The sequence below is a fragment of the Mus caroli genome, unplaced genomic scaffold (genome assembly GCF_978045245.1).
Source record: "Mus caroli unplaced genomic scaffold, Mus_caroli_1 scaffold_18, whole genome shotgun sequence".
NCBI classification, from domain to species: domain Eukaryota; kingdom Metazoa; phylum Chordata; class Mammalia; order Rodentia; family Muridae; genus Mus; species Mus caroli.
In genome coordinates this window covers 41,130,363-41,149,682 of record NW_028227273.1, presented here as the reverse complement: position 1 = coordinate 41,149,682, position 19,320 = coordinate 41,130,363, and the positions used below count along the sequence as shown (strand labels likewise).

The 19,320-nt window shown below is 44.4% G+C and overlaps 1 protein-coding gene across 1 annotated transcript in view; it reads left to right on the top strand.

Moving 5' to 3' along the window:
* The first annotated feature begins 17,084 nt into the window (after window positions 1-17,084).
* The window catches only part of Kat2b (lysine acetyltransferase 2B), a 100,303-nt gene continuing 98,067 nt past the window's right edge, over window positions 17,085-19,320 (top strand). The window contains exon 1 of the mRNA XM_085833154.1: window positions 17,085-17,415. Coding sequence (XP_085689280.1) covers window positions 17,167-17,415 — 249 coding nt within the window. The 5' untranslated portion in view covers window positions 17,085-17,166. The remainder of the gene's footprint in view (window positions 17,416-19,320) is intronic.

Below are 19,320 nucleotides of genomic sequence, written 5' to 3'. Positions count from 1 at the left end.
TCTCCACGTAAATGCTTTCTTTTATAAGAGCTGCCTTTGGTCATGGTGTTAAAAGATCCTGACAGAGAATAAAAATTATTTAGGCCCCTAGACCTGTGTCCAGAATAGCCCAGTTGTTCCAGGATGTCAGGTGTTTATGGTTTGGTTTTTGCCAGGTGTTTGTGGTTTTTGCCTTTCTATAGCCCACCCCTTGAGCTCATTGTCACTCCTCTACCCCTGGGTGGGATAGGAGTTGTGCCCAGTGTACTGGTCTTTCCCGAATAAACCTCTTGTAGTTTGCATCAAGACCCGTTTCTCATGAGTGATTTGGGGTGTCTCCTCTCCTGAGTCAGAATGTGGGGGAGTCCTCACGCTATGGGTTTTTCAGTGTCTCATTAAAGCAATAGAATAGTGAGTAACTAAGACAGAATTCAAGGTCAGGTTGAACTACAAAATAGGTTTAAGGCCAACACATGCTTACTTGTGTAGGTCATAGTATGATCTTGTCTCAAGAAAGCAACAAAAAGAAGGTGTTCTGAAGTATTCAAAATCAGGGCTATGGAATTAGCTCAACAGCAGAATTCTGGCCCACCTTGGAATCTATTCCCAGCAAGTGTGTATGGTTATGGGTATCAAATCACAGAGAGACCAAACAAAACTATAAAGAGAAAAAACAAAACAAAACAAAAAACAGGCTAACTAAAATATTCAAAATCATCTATCAAAACGTTAAAAAAATGTATCAAGATGAAGTTATAGTTAGTCACTATCACATTTTTATTTCAATTAAAGCATGAAGAAAAACTATGAGGGCTGGAGAGACGGCTCAGCCGCTAAGAGCACTGACTGCTCTCCCAGAGGTCCCGAGTTCAATTCCTAGCATCTACATGGTGGCTCACAGCCATCTGTAATAGGATCTGATGCCCTCTTCTGGTGTGTCTGAAGATAGTGACAGTGTACTCACATACATACAATAAATAAATCTTTAAAAAGAAAAGAAAAGGGAAGAAAGAAAGAAAGAAAGAAAGAAGAAAAACAATGAATATAAACTACAAAAATCTAAAATTCTAAGTCAAGTCAAAAGATGTTTAAGCACAGCTGAACATCACCCAGGCATTGCATTTACTACTGCAGTTCTACAGCTGAGCTCACAGTCAACATCTCTACATTTGCCAGTGAGGACTGCTACCATGCTTCTCATGTAAAGGTTTGGATATCTCTGCATATGGAACTGAGGGCGGGCGAAAGGAATCAGTCTTATCCAAATTTCCCCAGCCACTCTGAATAGCCTTTACTGCTGGCTGGAAGAGGAGCTAATTCATGAGATTTGCAAAAGCATGAATTGAGTACAAAGAAAAGAAAAAAAAGGCTGCATGGCATGCTGGGAACAATACTTTGTTATGCAAGCATCTTTCACATTCACGCTCAGAAGCAGGATTTGACAAGTTAATTAATTTGTCTTTTTACTTACCTAAGTGGGTCTGCCACTCAAGTTTCCAAGCCAGTCTCTTGCCAGATAACTGAAAACAGGCAGATGTCTTTTGGGGATTTAACACAAAGAGATGTGAGGAGGGCCCCACCTCCTGGAGTGGGGTGGGGTGAGGATGGGGCTGAAAATGACTCTTGGGCAGGAGAGTGAGCCTCTGGATTTATGAGGTTGCCCTATCTGAAAGAAATACCAAGGGACATACTGATTTTTTTTTTTTTTCACGCAACATGGGGCACTCTGAACTACATGTCCCAGAGGAGGGTACCATTGTTTGACTTCCAGCTCTAGGACACAGCTCTCTTAAGTGTCAATTTTGTGCAGAGCCGGGGGAGGCACACTGTAAGCTTTGAAAAGTGGAGGAGGGAGGAGATGGAGAACATTGCAGTATAGCAGCTTTGGTTACAGTGTGAGGCTGGGCTCGACAGACGCCAAAGAGAATATAAGAAACAACTCGATCTATCGGTGGAAGGGATGGTTGTGCCACGGTCAGAGTGTAGTTTCCCACTCTCAGTCTCTACCTTCGACCCCAGCGCTCTAAAACAAAATAAAACAACCAGTAGTCAAAGGGCCCTATCTGTGGATTGAACACAAGGATTCGTGCTTCTAAGACAATGCCCTACCACTAGCATCTCGCCTCAGGATACCTCTTAAATTTTCATGTTAATGCAGCAGCGGCCTTGGACACATACTCTGTAGCTCAAGAAATGCCTTGAGCTTTGGAGTATTATACATTACTGGAATATTGGAATGACAGATCTGAGTCCCTGGCTTAGGTGGACTATTTATTTTGTTTTGGTTTGTTTTACTAACTGGAAGAACAGTCACCCATGAGAAAACATAGTCTTTTGTTGGGGGGGATTACAACAGGATGTGTATATATTTGTGTGTGTGTGTGTGTTTTATTAGATATTTTCTTTTACATTCAAATGTTATCCCCTTTCCTGGTTTCCCCTCCGAAAACCTGCATCCCCTCCCCACTGCTCACCAATCCACCCAGATAAAACATATTCTTAATCCCATCACTCAATGGGAAGACCTAAGGGCCAGTCTGCCTACCTGAAAAGTCTTTTCTTTTGGGAACCAGGTTTCTCAGTGTAGCCCTGGCTGTCCTGGCGCTCACTTTGTAGACCAAGCTGGCCTTGAACTCAGAAATCCACCTGCCTCTGTCTCTCAAGTTAAAGGCTTGGGCCACACAACCTGCTAAATCCCTTTCTAAAATTAAAAAAAAAAAAAAAAAAAAAAAGGAAAAAGAAAAGAACATGGGTTAGATGGCATAGTGGGTAAAGACATTTGTTGCTGCGTCAGGCAGTGGTGGCCCACGCCTTTAATCCCAGCACTTGGGAGGCAGAGACAGGTGGATTTCTGAGTTCGAGACCAGCCTGGTCTACAGAGTGAGTTCCAGGATAGCCAGAGCTACACAGAGAAACCCTGTCTTGAAAAACCAAAAAAGCCAGGCGTGGTGGCGCACGCCTTTAATCCCAGCACTTGGGAGGCAGAGGCAGGCGGATTTCTGAGTTCGAGGCCAGCCTGGACTACAAAGTGAGTTCCAGGACAGCCAGGGCTATACAGAGAAACCCTGTCTCGAAAAAACCAAAAAAAAAAAAAAAAAAAAAAGATATTTGTTGCCAAGAAATATGACCAGAGTTTGAGGTGGGGAGCCTACCTGGTGGAAGAAGGGAACCAAGACAGTGAACAAACAAACAAATGAATGAGGAAATGTTGGAGTCAGATTTGATGGTGCATGCCTGTAATCTAGCATTTTTAGAGGCTGAAGTGGGAGGAGTTCTCTAAATTTTAGCCTAGACTGGACTACCTACCTAGTGAGTTTTGGGCCACCCTGGGCTACAGAATATAGAACAGTTGACAGCATTCAAGAAGCAGAGACAGAGGCAAACAGAATGGATGGAGCCCACCCTATTCTACATAGCAAGTTCTAGGCCAGTTAGAGCTACTTGGCAAAATCTCCTCTCAAAATACAAAAATGAGGCCAATGATACAGCACACTGGGTAAAGGTACCTGCTATGAGACCTAACAACCCAAGTGTGACTGCTGGAACTTACACGGTAGAACAGACTTCTGTGTGTGGGCATATGTTCATATACACACACCCATACCCCAAATAAAGAAATGCAAGTAATCAAATCAAAATAAAAGATACATAGTTTGGCAGTAGAAGGAGAGAACTGACTTACTCTCTTAAATTGTCTTCTGACCTCTACATATGTCGTTGAAGCATAACACCCTCATAAAATGAAGAAATTATAATAATTTTAAAGATATATAAAAAGGGGGCTGGAGAGATGGCTCAGCGGTTAAGATCACTCACTGACTGCTCTTCCAAAGGTCCTGAGTTCAAATCCCAGCAACCACATGGTGGCTCACAACCATCTGTAATAGGATCCGATGCCCTATCTGGTGTGTATGAAGACAGCTACAGTGTACTTACATATAATAAATAAACACATCTTTAAAAAATATATATAAAAAGGAAAAAAATCTAGGCCCAGAGATTTATCTAATCAAAGATCATGAGCTTACCATGGGCAAACCCCTGCCATTCCCAGGAACATGAGTTAATTAATTAAATATGATAGACACTATTATGAACAAACAAGGGGGCTGGGCAGTACACACCTTTACTTCCAACACTTGGTAGGCAGTAATAGCTCTGTGAGTTCAAAGCCAGCCTGGTCTACATAGAGAGTTCCAGGACAGTCAGAGTTATATAGTGAGACCTTGTCTCAAAACAAACAAACAAACAAAAAACAAAACAAGAACATACCTGGGAATGTTTGAGGAAGTTTTTTGCTTGCTTTCATTTTGTGTGTTATTCTGCATGTGTATATGTACACTATAATTAGAGTTCTGTGTCTAAGGAAGCTAGAAGAGAGTACTGGGGTGGCTGGAGAGATGGCTCAGTGGTTAAGAACACCAACTGCTCTTCCAGAGGTCCTGAGGTCCTGAGTTCAATTCCCAGCAACCACATAGTGGCTCACAACCATCTGTAGTGGGATCCGATGCCTTCTTCTGGTGTGTCTGAAGACAGCTACAAAGTACTCATATAAATAAATTTTTTTTTTTAACCCCTGAGACAGGGTTTCTCTGTGTAGCCCTGGCTGTCCTGGAATTCACTTTGTAGACCAGGCTGGCCCCGAACTCAGAAATCTGCCTGCCTCTGCCTCTCAAGTGCTGGGATTAAAGGCATGAGCCACCACGCCCGGCTCAGAGCTGTAAATTTTTAATGAAATTTTATATATGTATGTATAAGCCTTATAAAATACAGATAAGAATCAGAATCATCCTTAAGTTTATTTAAACAATATCTGGCACTAACAATAATAACATTCATGATATTAAGATTGTTCCAGGGCTGGCGAGATGGCTCAACGGGTAAGAGCACTGACTGCTCTTCTGAAAGTCCAGAGTTCAAATCCCAGCAACCACATGGTAGCTCACAACCACCCGTAATGAGATCTGATGTCCTCTTCTGGCGCGTCTGAAGACAGCTACAGTGTACTTACATATTAAAAAAAAAAAAAAGATTGTTCCAGAAGTCGGGTGGTGGTGGCGCACACCTTTAATCCCAGCATTGGGGAGGCAAAGGCAGGCGGATTTCTGAGTTCGAGGTCAGCCTGGTCTACAAAGTGAGTTAGTTCCAGGACAGCCAGGGCTATACAGAGAAACCCTGTCTCAAAACAAACAAACAAACAAACAAACAAAAAACAAAAACAAACAAACAAAAGATTGTTCCAGAAAAATCTAGGTCATATAACATTTGGTTCATTGATGTTTAATTTGTTTCTGTACTTTTCAGGTTGCTTAAGAGATGCTCATGTTCGGGTTTCCAAAGACAGTAAGTCACTCAGCAAAAATCAGAAGGTGTGGGCTTCATTTCTTCTACTTGAACAGCATTTTCTCCCCGAATAGGAGATATATTGGTAAATGCATCCATGTGTTTGTATTATACCCAGCAAGACCCTGTCTCAAGTAGTATTTAATAGCCCTAACTTAACAGAATATCACAGATAAACACAGCCTACCTTAGGCGGCCTTAGAATAGTCCACACTAGACAGCCTGGTGGCGCAGGCCTGTAACTGCAGCTACTTGGAAGACTGCCAAATTCAGAGCAGCCGGGATTAGAGAACAAATTCAAGGACAACTTGGGATAATTAATGAGACTTTGTGTCAAGATATAAAGTCCCTGGGCTGAAGCTACAAGTTGTTGCTGTGCCTAGCAAGCGAAGAAGCCTAGGCTCAATCCCTGGTCCCCTGTCCTTGCCCCGCAACTCAAGAAAAATAGAACACTTACCTCAGTTTACTATTTCACAAATCATCTAACATAAAGCCTATTTTACATTAAAGCACTGAATAGCTTGTGTAGAGCCTTTTCTGACAAGTGAACTTGAGTTTAACCTCCAGAACCAAGAGAGAACTGACGCTGGCAGATTATCCTCTAATCTTCACATGTACAAAGTGACTTTGGAAAAATCACACACACACATACACATACACACACACATATACAGAGAGAGAGAGAGAGAGAGAGAGAGAGAATGAATGAGTGAATGAGTAGTTCATGTAACTTATTCAAACTTCACTGACAATGAAAAGCAGATGGATACATGCGTACAGCCCCACACAATAGCTGTGCTGGCTAAAGAAACTCCATCTTATGCTAGGCATCCATTGTGGTGCCCACTAGCTGCTTGTCTCTGTCTCTAGTCCCTGGAAGATAAGTTCCTAGTAACATTGTCTCAGTGACCTCACCCAAAAAGTGTCCAGCTGTAGCTATCTACTTGTTCTGATATGGCTAATTTGTTGCCTTCTGTAACTCCTGGATGCAGATACGCAAAGTTTATCTTGAGTTGCCTTTACCAGTTAACTTGGTTTTTGCTGGCTTCTGTCAACATTGAAGGCATCCCTATGGTTTTTGCCTGTAAAAATATCTTCCACTACCCCTCCCTCATGGCGTGCATTGAGATTTGGCTTTAAGGTTGGTGTCCTGCCTGGAGCTAATCAATAAATCATAATTATAATTGGATTGAGTCTAAGGTCTTTTCCCAAGTGTCAGAAACCTACTAACACAGTGAAGAGGAGTAATCAGAAAGCCACCTTTTGTTTTTTCAAACATAAAATGAACCTCTGAGTTCTGGGATTATAGGTATGGACCACCATGTGAGTCCTAAATTATTCTCTCTCTCTCTCTCTCTCTCTCTCTCTCTCTCTCTCTCTCTCTCTCTCTCCCTCTCTCTCTCTCTCTCCTTCTTTCTAGATAGGCTCTCACTATGTACCTCTAACTATCCTGGAACTCACTATGTAGACCAGGATATAGATCACAAAGATATGCCGGCCTCTGTCTCCTGAGTGCTAGGATTAAATGTGTGCCACTATGCCTGGCTAAATGATATTTATATACCTGGTTTCTGTGGTTTAAAAAAATATATTGTTGGGGCTGGTGAGATGGCTCAGTGGGTAAGAGCACCCGACTGCTCTTCCAAAGGTCCAGAGTTCAAATCCCAGCAACCACATGGTGGCTCACAACCATCCGAAACGAGATCTGGCGCCCTCTTCTGGAGTGTCTGAAGACAGCTACAGTGTACTTACGTATAATAAATAAATAAATCTAAAAAAAATATATATATATATTGTTATAATTACTTTATTGATGTGCATGGATGTTTGGCACACATGTGTATACATTTTTACTATATGTGGGTGCCAGAAACAGAACACAGGTCTTCTGCAAAATCACTACATACTCTTAACCACTGAGCCATGCCTCTAACTCCATAATTAGTTTCTTTTATCCACTGCTCTCCTAGGAGTGGATAACATGATAGTTAAGAACCACATCACCAGTTCCCCCTCCTCATTTTTTCTAAGACCAAATCTTATATATCTGCATGACTTTGAACTTGAGGTCCTTCTGCCTCTGCCTCCTAAGTGCCAGGATTACTGGGCTATATAATTATAGTCAGTCTTAGACATGCTAAGATGGAGTCCAGTACCTCATCTCCTGTCTGCTAGGCAAGTATTCTCCTGACTGAGCTACATCTAGCTCCCTGTCTCTTGACTTTTCAGATAGATATTACTCTATAGCCCTGGCTGGCTCTTGTTAAATCCAAAGTAGGCCCCATAATGGCAGAGCTGGTGACAACATCTTAAACCAAAGAACTATGACTAGGTAAACAGTAGCCTAAACTCTACACCCTTCTGTAATCTCCCTTTCTGCTTATCAGAAGCCTCCTTTAATTTGCCCCCAAAGGTCAACTATCTAGAACAAGGTCTCCTGGTTAAGCCTAAAAGCCTCGATCAACTCAACTGACTGAATCCCACCCAACTGACTGTCAAGTAAAACCTGCTTGCTTTCCCACCATTTTGCTTCCCTCAGTCGCCCCCCTCCCCTGAGATCGACTTGTCAATTTGATTCCCCAATAAACCGTTCTACCAATGAAGTGATCTAGTTTGGTGTTTTCACTGTTCCTTCACTTACAGCCCTGAACTTGCTATGTGAACCCTGGAAACAAAACTTATGGCAAACTTTCTGTTTCAGTCTCCAAAGTGCTGGAGTTACAGGTCTGAGATGGCAGGAACTGTCTGTACTGGCTGTTTTGAGAAGGACAGGGAGAAGGCTTTTTCAGCTTCATGCCATATATTCTCCCTGGAAAACTGAAAGCAGGAGTGTAAAGATGTGTTTCATTTATCCCTCTAAAACTTGGTACTGTGAAAAATAAATAAATAAATAAATAATAAAAAATAAAAGGAAAAGAAAAGATAAAAACAAACAAACAAACAAGGAAAAAAAACTTGGTACTGTGAACATAGATGAACAAAGGGTTAAAGTAGAATATTGACTTTTTTTTTTTTTAAACCACAAATGGGTTTTTTTTTTTCCCCCTTTTGCAATCATGGGACTTCTAAAAAGGTGAAGGAGACTTATTCTCCCTCAGTTATAGAAATGGGAGATAGTTCATTGTGGTACTTCCTGGAATTTCAAAACAAAAGAGGGAGTCCTCTACAATGTAACTTAGCAAGAACCATTTAAAGGAATAATTTTAGGACCAGTGAGATGGTTTATTGGGTGCTTGCTGCTAAGACTGGAGACACAGGTTAGATTTCTAGGATCTTTAAAAGTGAGGAAGACTAGACTCGAAATTTAGCCTGTTATTAGCTGGGTGGTTTTAGTCATTAGACAAAAGAAACAAAGGAAAGACAAGTTAAGAGAAAGGGAGGAATATTCATGCTGTCATGATACTGGGACGTGTCAGCAGTTCATAATGGGAGGCTGATAATCTCTCTGGCAGACACATTCAATCTCACCTGCACAGAGACTTCTGCCTATAAAGACAAGCTAAGCTGGCCAAGACAGTGGGGATTCTAGCAGGTTCAGCAGGTAGGGCAGGGTTAAGGCAGGATAGCCAGATCACTCAGGAAACTGTTATCAACAGAGCTGGCTTTAGCAGCAAATGAAGAATAATGAATAATATTGCTGTTGCACAAAGGAAAACACAAGCAATTTAGAAGTAGTAGTAATCCCACAGGGCTAGAGAGATGGAGAGATGATTCAGAGCACTGACTCCTCTTCCAGACGTCCTGAGTTCAGTTTCCCCCTCACAGCCATCGGTACTGGGATCCGATGCCCTCTTCTGGTGTGTCTGAAGAGAGCAACAGTGTACTCACATACATGAAATAAGTAAATAAATCTTTTTTTTGTTTTTGTTTTGTTTTTCAAGACAGAGTTTCTCTGTGTAGCTCTGACTGTCCTGGAACTCATTCTGTAGACCAGGTTGGCCTCGAACTCAGAAATCCACCTGCCTCTGCCTCCCAAGTGCTGGGATTAAAGGCGTGCGCCACCACTGCCCGGCCAAGTAAATAAATCTTTAAAAAAAAAAAAAAAAAGAAAGAAAGAAAGAAAAAAGAAAAGAAAAAAGTAACCTCACAAGGAAATATTTCTTCTTTCTGCAAGAAGTTTGTGTAAATACCCAAATGTGGCTGAGAAGCACACTGACAGGAAATGAATTTTGCTTGTGTTCTAACACAGGTGAAAACTTTGTTATTGCCTGGGGTCTGATTTCACATTCTTTCTCAATTGGCTGGTTTTAAAGGAATTGGTTTGAAGGAAATGAAGGAAAACAGGAAGTCAGCCCACCAGTGGTGGCCCAAACCTTTCATCCCAGCACTCAGGAGGCAGAGACAGGCGGACTTCTGGGTTTAAGGCCAGCCTGGTCTACAAAGTTCCAGGACAGCCAGGGCTATACGAGAAACCCTGTCTCAAACAAAACAAAACAATCAAAAAAGGCAAATGTTTTAAAAATGGAAACATTGTCCTTTATCTGGTACTCCCTGCAAATGCTCTGGGCACAAGAAGATCCCTTCAAAGCTCACCACTGCAGGTTATGAAGAGAAACAGACCTTCTAAGTACTCTCCACCTCAAGGTTTCTCTGCCTGGTACACATCGTGGTCTTGGCAGAGGCCTTGATATGTTGAACCTCCAGCCTAAGGCACTCTGTCATATGGATTCTCTGAGCAGCAAAATGATGGGAAATAAAAGTCCAGCCAGTGTCAGGAGCATTCCACATTCAGTCAATGATGGTTTCTCAAGGAGTCAAATGAAGCTGACAATTTCCTCTTCAGAGCTTGGGGAAGCAGCTTGTCTCCCCCAGGTAAGACGGGGGATGGGTCAGGAGGGGGAGGTGCATTAGCATCAAACTGGAGCCTTCCCCCATGTATTATAAAAGAACATTTCAAACACACACACAGGAGAGCTGAAGTCATCATGACTCCATCGTTACAGTGTCCTGCTTCCTTCTTTGACTATTCTCCTGTTTCCTTCTCACATATCCAAAGGACATAGCTGTAAGACATTCCAGAAGACCTTGTGTAAGTAGAAAATGTACAGCAAACACCCAGGCTCCAGGAGTCCTGGCAAGCTACTCCGAGACACACATATGAATTGAAAAGATAAAGAATATTGAAAAGCAGGGAAGGTTTTACTTTGTTTTGTTTTTTTTTTTTTTTTTTTGGGGGGGGGGGTTGGTTTTTTAAAGGTTTTCATGTAACCCAGGCTGGCCTCAAACTCCCCAAGTACCAGAGGGTGACCTTGAAGTTCAGTTCCCCTTGCTTCTCCCAAGGTGGAATTACAGGCATTTGCCACCACATGCAGTTTTTGCAGTGCTGAAGTTAGAACACCCAGCTTTGTGCATGCTGAGCAACTGCTCTACTAACTAAACTACACCCAACTCCCGGAGATTAAAAATTAAGATATGCCAGGTAGTGGGGGCACATCTTTAATCCCAGCACTCACTTGGGAGGCAAAAGGTCTACGGAGTGAGTTCCAGGACAGCCAGGGCTATACAGAGAAACCTTGTCTCAAAAAGCCAAAAAAAAAAAAAAAAAAGTTAAGACATGAATCACTCCTTTCCCCTCTCTCCCCTTCTTTCCTTATCATACCTTTGATTTATTAATCATACATATAATTCATGATTGCTTTTGTTATTTTTATTCTGGCTCGTTCTCTCTCTCTCTCTCTCTCTCTCTCTCTCTCTCTCTCTCTCCACACACACACACACACACACACACACACACACAATATCTCTCCAGCCACCCCAATACTCTCTTCTATCTAGAGAGATGGCTCAGTGGTCAAGAGCACTGTCTGCTCTTCCAGAGGTCCTGAGTTCAATTCTCAGCAACCACATGGTAGCTCACAACCATCTGTAATGGGATCCGATGTCCTCTTCTGGTGTATCAGCAACAGGATGTTCATATACATTAAATAAATAAATCTCTTTTTAAAAGAAAAAGGAAGGCTGGGCTGGGCGTGGTGGCACACGCCTTTAATCCCAGCACTTGGGAGGCAGAGGCAGACAGACTTCTGAGTTCAAGGCCAACCTGGTCTACAGAGTGAGTTCCAGGACAGCCAGGGCTATACAGAGAAACCCTGTCTCAAAAAACCAGAAGAAAAAAAAAAAAAAAAAGAAAGAAAGAAAAAAAAAAAAAAGAAAGAAGGAGGAGGAGGAGAACAATAAGAACAACAACAACAAGGGCTTTTTTGTGTAGCCCTGGCCATCCTGGAACTCATTCTATAGAATGAGCTGGCCTTGAACTCAGAGATTCCAAATGCTGGGATTAAAGAAATGTCCCACCACTGCCTGACATAATTTCTTTTTCTTGGGCTAGCCTCAAACTTCCAACCTGTTTGATTCAGCTTCCAATGTCCTAGTGTTAAGAGTAAAAAAAACCAAAAAAAAAAAAAAAAACAAAAAACTTCTAGCCAAAAGAATAAGATCTTAGGCTTGGGTTGAGACAAAACATTTTAGTTGGCCTGGCTCATCACCTGGCCTTAGAGACAATCCTAGGAAGGGAGGTACATGTTAAGCCATGCTAAAGAGATAGATGGAAGAAGTAATTAGTCCTTTAATGAGATATTGTGTTTTTACTTCCCAGAATTTCTACTCCAGATGCAATGGCTTATGGGCTATTGGGCTGTACCACTGTAATATAGCTTATAAGTCTATCAGGTTTTCTGAATTATTCAGTGAAGTGTAACTTCTCTTCCTTCTTTGTTTCTAGTCTGTTTTGTCCAGAAAAGGCCTATGATACTCAGGCTAGCCTTAAGTTGGGAGATTTGCCTGCCTCTGCTTCAGAGTGCTGGGATTAAAGGCTTATCCAGCAAACACCTCCAGCGTCTGCATCTCATGTAAGCATGCGCTCCTTAACACTTTAGGCTTCGCCTCTGAAATATTGGGTTTCCTTAACTCTTCCTCTAAAGTCTTTGTAGTACAACTAATCTAAGCTGACCCCTGACTAGCTTAAAAATAAACGAAACTCAGACTCTGGTTATTTTATTTGGCTTTGACAATTTCTAGAGGGTAACCCCCTAATCTACTTTTCTAACTGTTGGCCTGGCTACCTCCCATCTGTATACCCCAGATCCTTGTTTCTCCTGGCCATGTGCTCATCGCCCATTTCCCCTCATGGCCAGCTTCCTCTCTTCTTTCTTCTTCTCCACCAGGTCTCTCCACTCTCCTATTCACCCCTAAGCAGTTAATTCAAAACCCTCTAGTAACTGGTTGTAGGCAGTTTTATTTAACCAATTGTTTTACATCAAGGAACAAGGTTTGCAGGACAAAAGCTTGTAAATATAAGAATTGTCCCGTAGGCTTAGACTTTCCCTTTGGGTACAGAATTTAGCATTACAATGCACAGCAAACCTCTACATTCTCTTTTCCTGTCACATGGTCCTTCGTCCTCTGTGTGTCTGAACTACATATCCATTTCTGTGGCATGGTCTTCTTTTTCTTTTCCTCTTATGTTCTCCAAGCCAGGACATCAGGTCCCTTCTTGTCATCAGGATTACAGTCATGTATCGCCATGCTCAGAAAGTCTTCCTTCTTTTAAAAATGTATTTAATGGGGCTACTCCAGTTCCAGGGGATCTGGCATCCTCACACAGACATGCGAGCAGGTAGAATACCAATGTACATAGAATAAAAATAAATAAATAATCTGAAAAGTTAATTTAATAAATTTGTTTTAGTTTTTAAGCAGTCTTGCTATGCAGAACAAGCTGTCCTGGAATTCTCTATGTACAATAGACTGGCTTCAAACTCAAACTTGTTATTGTTTTGAGATGAAATTTCTGTAGTGCCAAATGGCCTGGAATTTACTATGTAGACTAGGCTAGCCTTGAGCTAAAAAAAAAATCCATTCCCCCACTTTTGCTTTTCTTCCCCCTAAAGTACCCCTCACCATCACATCTGCCCCTGGATCTCATCACCCCACTTTTGAGATAATATTTACACCCAGTGGCACATACAAATCTCAAGAGGACCATTCCATCAGTGTAACAAATGGCCAGAAGGTGGAACCCAATACCCTTTGTTAATGTCATGATGTAAGAAACCTGATCAAAATAAAAGAAAGAAATGTCAGGAAGAAGTTTGATCTGAGAACTACAGTCACTTAGTTATGTTAGAAAGCTGAATAGGCATTAGTAGGCCAGTCCATGAGGATAGACCTCCCCCTCTTCCCTTTTCCTTCACTATAAACCTTGGACTCCATCTTCTATTTACATGGCGATACAACTTTTAATTTAATTAAGTAATTTAACGATAGGGTCCCATTATGTAGCCCTTGCTGGCTTGTTGCTCATTAGGTAGCCCAGACTGGCTTTGAACTTGCTACCATATATGTCTGCTTCCAACATCCTGGGATTACAATTGTGAATTATTTCTCCAAGCTACCACAACCATTTTGTAGAAAAGGAAGTATTCCAATTGCCCCTCCTTAGAATTTAAGAAAGTAAGAAAGAGGGGAGGGTGGGCGTAGCAGGCTTTGATGAGGCCCATTTTAGAAAGGACGGTTTCCTCTTCCTAAAGCTGGGCTATTTAATAAGAATTGTTTTAGGTGTTTTAGGCTTATTGATTTTATGTGTGTGCATGTTTTACTTGCATGTAATGTATGAATGTATGCCCTATGCATACATGGTACCCATAAAGGTCAGAAGGAGTGGATCCCTTGCAAGAACTGGAGTTTGGGTGGTTGTGAACTGCTATGTGGATGGTGGGAATTGAACCTGGGTTCTCTGCAAAAGCAATGAGTGTTCTGAACTGCGGACTGAGATGCCAAAGCTTTTAAATGCGACTCCATTTCAGGGAACCTGACCTAAGTTTGAACTCAGGGTAAATTAACAGACTGGTACTTAGCATTAGCTTCCCAGTCCCGTCCCCCCCCCCCAAACCTGAGCCTAACTTCAGTCTCTAGGCTAAATACCCAACAAGAGCAGAGTTTCCAGGTTACACCCCCCAACAAGACCAGTGTCTCCAGATTATTCCCCCAACAAACCTGTACCCCAGGTCACAAGCCTACCCCTCCCCTAATGACCACGACCAGTGCAGAGGGGAGCAGAAGTTAAGTTTATGATAGGACTCCCAGTACCAGACAATTATGTTAAAGGCCACAGTAGCTTTCTAATTACGTGCTTGCACATGAATCCCTGCTTGTTGCTTACTATAAAGTCTTGCCACATAGACATTTGGGGCTTCCCCACCACTAAAACTGTCTTGCCTGAAGGCGATGTGTTGGGGGCGGGGGAGCTTGCTCAAATAGAATAAAGACCCTGGTGTGAGTTACATCAGATCAACTCCTGTCTGTCTTTTTTGGGATCACTAATATTTCCCTGGCACAACAGACTCCAGCATTAAGCCTGACTATTTTACATGCTTATTTTTAATCTTTTTTTTTTTTTTTTGGTTTTTCGAGGCAGGGTTTCTCTGTATAGCCCTGGCTGTCCTGGAACTCACTTTGTAGACCAGGCTGGCCTCAAACTCTTGTCTGCCCTTTTTGTTTTGTTTTGTTTTTTTGAGATTGTCTGCCTTTTTGACCTCTTAACTCAAAAGGTGTATCTTTGTTTTCACACCAGTTCTATCCCTTCTTTGGTCTCTGGCCAAAAGCATAAGCATACCACCCCTGGCCCTCGGGGCATTCTCCACTTTTCTCTGAAGGTTATACACAGCCCCAACCCACCCTTTTGTACAGCTACTTACACCCCACCTAGGCTCCAAGTGCAGAACAGGCTTACTTTCTGCACTCTAAAAAACGAGCCAGTTTTTCTCTTCCTTCTGTTTTCCTTTGGGCAGCTGCCAGAATTTACAGCTCACTATAATACAATGGGCCTCAATCTTCCTTCTGAATCCACTTAAAAATTCTTAGATAAAGGACACTAAGAACATATAAGAGAACCTGGATTTCCCCAGTAAGTAATGTTTTAATGATGTTATTGTAAAAACTTGAAGAACAACCAGAGGACAGTGATGTAAAACCTGAGCTTTTTTCGGAGGCAGAGGCAGGCGGATTTCTGAGTTCGAGGTCAGCCTGGTCTACAAAGTGAGCTCCAGGACAGCCAGGGCTACACAGAGAAACCCTGTCTTGAACCCCCCCCCCCAAACAAAACAAAACAAAACAAAACCCTGAGCTTTTTATTTATTTTTTTTAGGTTTTTCCAGACAGGTCCACTCTGTAGACCAGGCTGGCCTTGAACTCAAGAGATCCACTTGCCTCTGCCTCCCAAATGCCAGGATTAAAAACATGGTGAGTTTTTTCCTTGTTTGTTTACATACAAGGTCTCACTGGGTCTCACTGTGTTGCCCTGGGTGACTTGGAACTCCTACCATTAGACCAGAATTCCTCAAACTCACAGAGCCTGGCCAGTCTCTGCTTCTGCAGTTCTGGGGTCAAAGGTGAAGACCACCGCTCCTGGCCTAGCTGTTTTTTAATTAATTAATTAATTAATTAATTAATTAATTTTTGAGGCAAGAGTCTCACTCTATTGAGCTTCCACACTAGGCTAAGTCAAGCCTAGGTAGGGACTTCGGTTAGATGTAGCCTAGTAAGGCTGCAGTTTCCCAGCAGTAGATGTCACTCCTTTGAGAAGAGACTTCTTTTTCTCTTGGCATTGCATTACTCTGCGTTAAAAGGACACAGAATCTGGCGAAACACATCTTGAGACATAAAATGCAATTTTAAACATGACTGGTAAAAGAGTATTTGCAAGGGAAAGCGCATCCCATATGGCTGGAGTTCAGCAGGAGCTACCAAGCTTGCTAGACAACCAACCACAAATTCATTACGACCATTGTCCCACATTGTGACTATGCTTGCTCCGCAGAATTAGGGCACTTGCCAACGGTGCTGACAGGCAATGCAGGGCTATTCAAGTCGCTTTGGGAAGGTTGACCCATGTGAACAAATGAAACAATCTCTTCCTGCCATCAGAGCCAGGGACAATAGTTTTGATTTTGAAGTGTAAGTCAAAAATCGGAATCAGGTTCCTGGACGCTGTCTTTCTGGTTAACTTGAACGCTGGGGTTTCACCTTTGAAAACAATAGACACACTAGCAGCTGAAAGTAGCCAACCTTGAGTGAACCCCGTAGGCGGACTAATTTCAAACTTTCCCATGCGTTTAGTTTTCATTTCGCCGACATGTAATGTTCTCTAACGAACAAGTATTATGTGATACACACACACAACACACACACACACACACATACACACACACACACACACACAAACACATCCCATTGAGTCATCTCCCTCCCTCTCTGGTCATATTAGGTTCAGAAACTACCAGGAGAAGACGATGAGGAAGAATTGTTAAAAGAAAAAGTTTAACCCAAAGTCAAAAAAAAAAAAAAAAAAAAAAAAAAAAAAAAAAAAAGGAACCCTTCACGCCATGATTTTGGTGAATTAGCAACAAAGAGGAGGATTGGCCGCTGACGGGTACTTCTGGAAAACATTTTTTTTTTCCTCTGGCTCCCTCTAGGGTGGAGGAAGTTGGGTCTCGGCGCGGGAGGGTGTCAGGCCCAGGGACGCCAGCAGCGCAGGGCGGCAGGTGCCTGGGCTGCAGCGGCCCGGTCTCGCGGGTCGCCGGTCACCTACTGGCCCTGGCGCTCCCGGCGGGCGGCTACGCTCGCAGCAGCATGTCGGAGGCCCAGGGGAGCAGAGCGCGGCCAAGGCGCTCGGGCCCGCTAGCGTCCTAGCCGCCTGGGGAGGCGCGGGGGCCTGCGATCGCTGGCGGCCGAGTGCGGCGGGGGCGGGGAGGGCGCAGGGCGGCGGCCGGGGTGGGGGGGAGGGTCTCGGCTCCGCCACCAGCGCCCGCGGGGACCCTGGCGGCTGCGGGTGACAGTCGGGGCGGCATGGCCGAGGCTGGCGGGGCCGGGTCCCCAGCACTGCCTCCCGCGCCCCCGCACGGTTCCCCCCGGACCCTGGCCACCGCTGCCGGGAGCTCTGCTTCCTGCGGGCCAGCGACCGCTGTGGCCGCGGCGGGCACGGCCGAGGGACCGGGAGGAGGCGGCTCGGCCCGGATCGCCGTGAAGAAGGCGCAGTTGCGCTCTGCTCCGCGGGCGAAGAAGCTGGAGAAACTCGGCGTGTACTCCGCCTGCAAGGTACCCGCTGGGATGAGCACAATCGCGGGGTCACGGGCGGGCTCGGACCCCCCTTCCCCTCCCCCACCCACTCCCAGCTTCCCGCCGGCACCGCGGAAGTGCTGCATTCTCTGCGTGCGCTCTGCCGCTGCGGCTTGCACAGCGTCTCACTGGGACAGGGGTAGGGGGTCTTCTAGATCTGGCGGTGTCCCTCTTCTGGGAAGGATGAGTCTTGGCTTCGGAGCGCTCGGGCTACCCTGGGGCTTTTTCTGCTCTGTAGGAGCTCGCGGGAGTCCTTTCACAGGGAGTGTAACTGTGCTTGGTGTGGCAGATATGTCGGGGTTGGGAAGCAGCTTTTTTGGGGTTGGGGGCATCTTAGCGTGTGTCTCCTCGCGCTCGCTCTCCCCACTGAGCCCCGCTAGGAGGAGCTGGGTTGTGGAGCACCCAGAAGTGTCCTGGAATCCTGGCGCTCTACGGGAGCGAAGGGGCGGAGCGCGGGGTGGGAGGTGGGCACTGCCCCAAACCCCTGTCCTTTGGCGCCTGGCGGCCTCGGCCGTGCGGCGACAACCCTGTCATTATTGTTATTACTTATTTAGCGAAAGCGGGATCCTGGCCGCTTAGGGTGTAAACAGGGTCTGGCAGGGTGACAGCCCAGGCGGCGAGCGTGTCTGCTCAGTTTGAAGACAGCTTTCTTGCCATTATCCCTCTTTGGGGACTTTAGGCACCCAGGGCATCCAGCTATAGAGCACTTGTAGGGGGCTCAGCATCTCCAGGCTGCAGGGGAGAGCGACTCTGCGCTGTAGACTCCGGCTTTGTTTTGACTGGGTGACAGCAGAAGTGGGCGGGGACTTGGCCTTGTCAGCCCGGGCGGCCTGTGGTTGGGACCAGGGAGAGGAGCACTCACTCACTCACTCACACTTCCCGTGTTGCTCCAACTTATTACTGTAAAAGGAGTCGCATCCCTAGCATCCAGGTTCTCATTCCTACTCCCCACTGTACAGCCAGGATGGATAAACCTGGTAGATGACATCCCTCCCGGGGCATTCTGGTTGTCGTGTTTTCTGGAGCTTTAAGGACCTTGGGGTCTCAAGCACGCCCTTTCCTTGTGGTCACCTCCTGTTTACCGATGCAGTCACAGCACCTGCTGTGCCTTCCTGAGAGGGCTCCAACGCGCACAAATATGCTTTGGAATCGCTAAATGCAAAATCAGGAGGTCTGGGGTGGGGTCTGAAGAGTTACACTTCCAACAAAGCCCCCTAGGAGATGTGAGTGGCCATTGAGAATACTTTCCACGAAGCAAGTATATTACTACTTTTGAATTCTGCAGAGGAGCTGGGAAATACTAAGATCACGTGGTATAGACTAAGGCGTGCAAAAAAAATATTGGAAGTATGTTTCTAAGAAATGGGAAAGCCGAGGGGCTCTACTCCAAAAGCTATTGACTTCCTTAGTTTTACAATCCTACCAGTCCGACCTACTGTCCTCCTTAGACAGGACCTCTGGTGTAGCATGCCGGGGAGAGAGTGGCCAACAGAACCCAGAGCAAGTTCAAGGACTTAATAAGTAGGCTTGGCCTTTGCAGCTGCTCTAGTCTCATTCAGAAAGCCAGCTATGTAGTCCTGCCTTAGTTTTCAGTGTTAGCCTGAGTTCCCATCACCAGTACCCATCTCCATCCTGCCTCCTGTCTGAAAACTTTCCTGTGGTTGTACACATGCATTCTTTTTAACTTTCTCTAGGTCTTCCTATGAAGTCCAGGATGGTCTTTGAACTCCGATCTGCCTAGGATTACAGTTCTACCACCATGCTCCTCCCCTGGCCTTCCCAAATACTTTGAATTATTCATTATTATTCAATTATTTGAAACTTCAAGTGTATAACTTGAGTATTTTTTTGGTCATATTTTCTGACAATCTCCTAGGAAAGAAA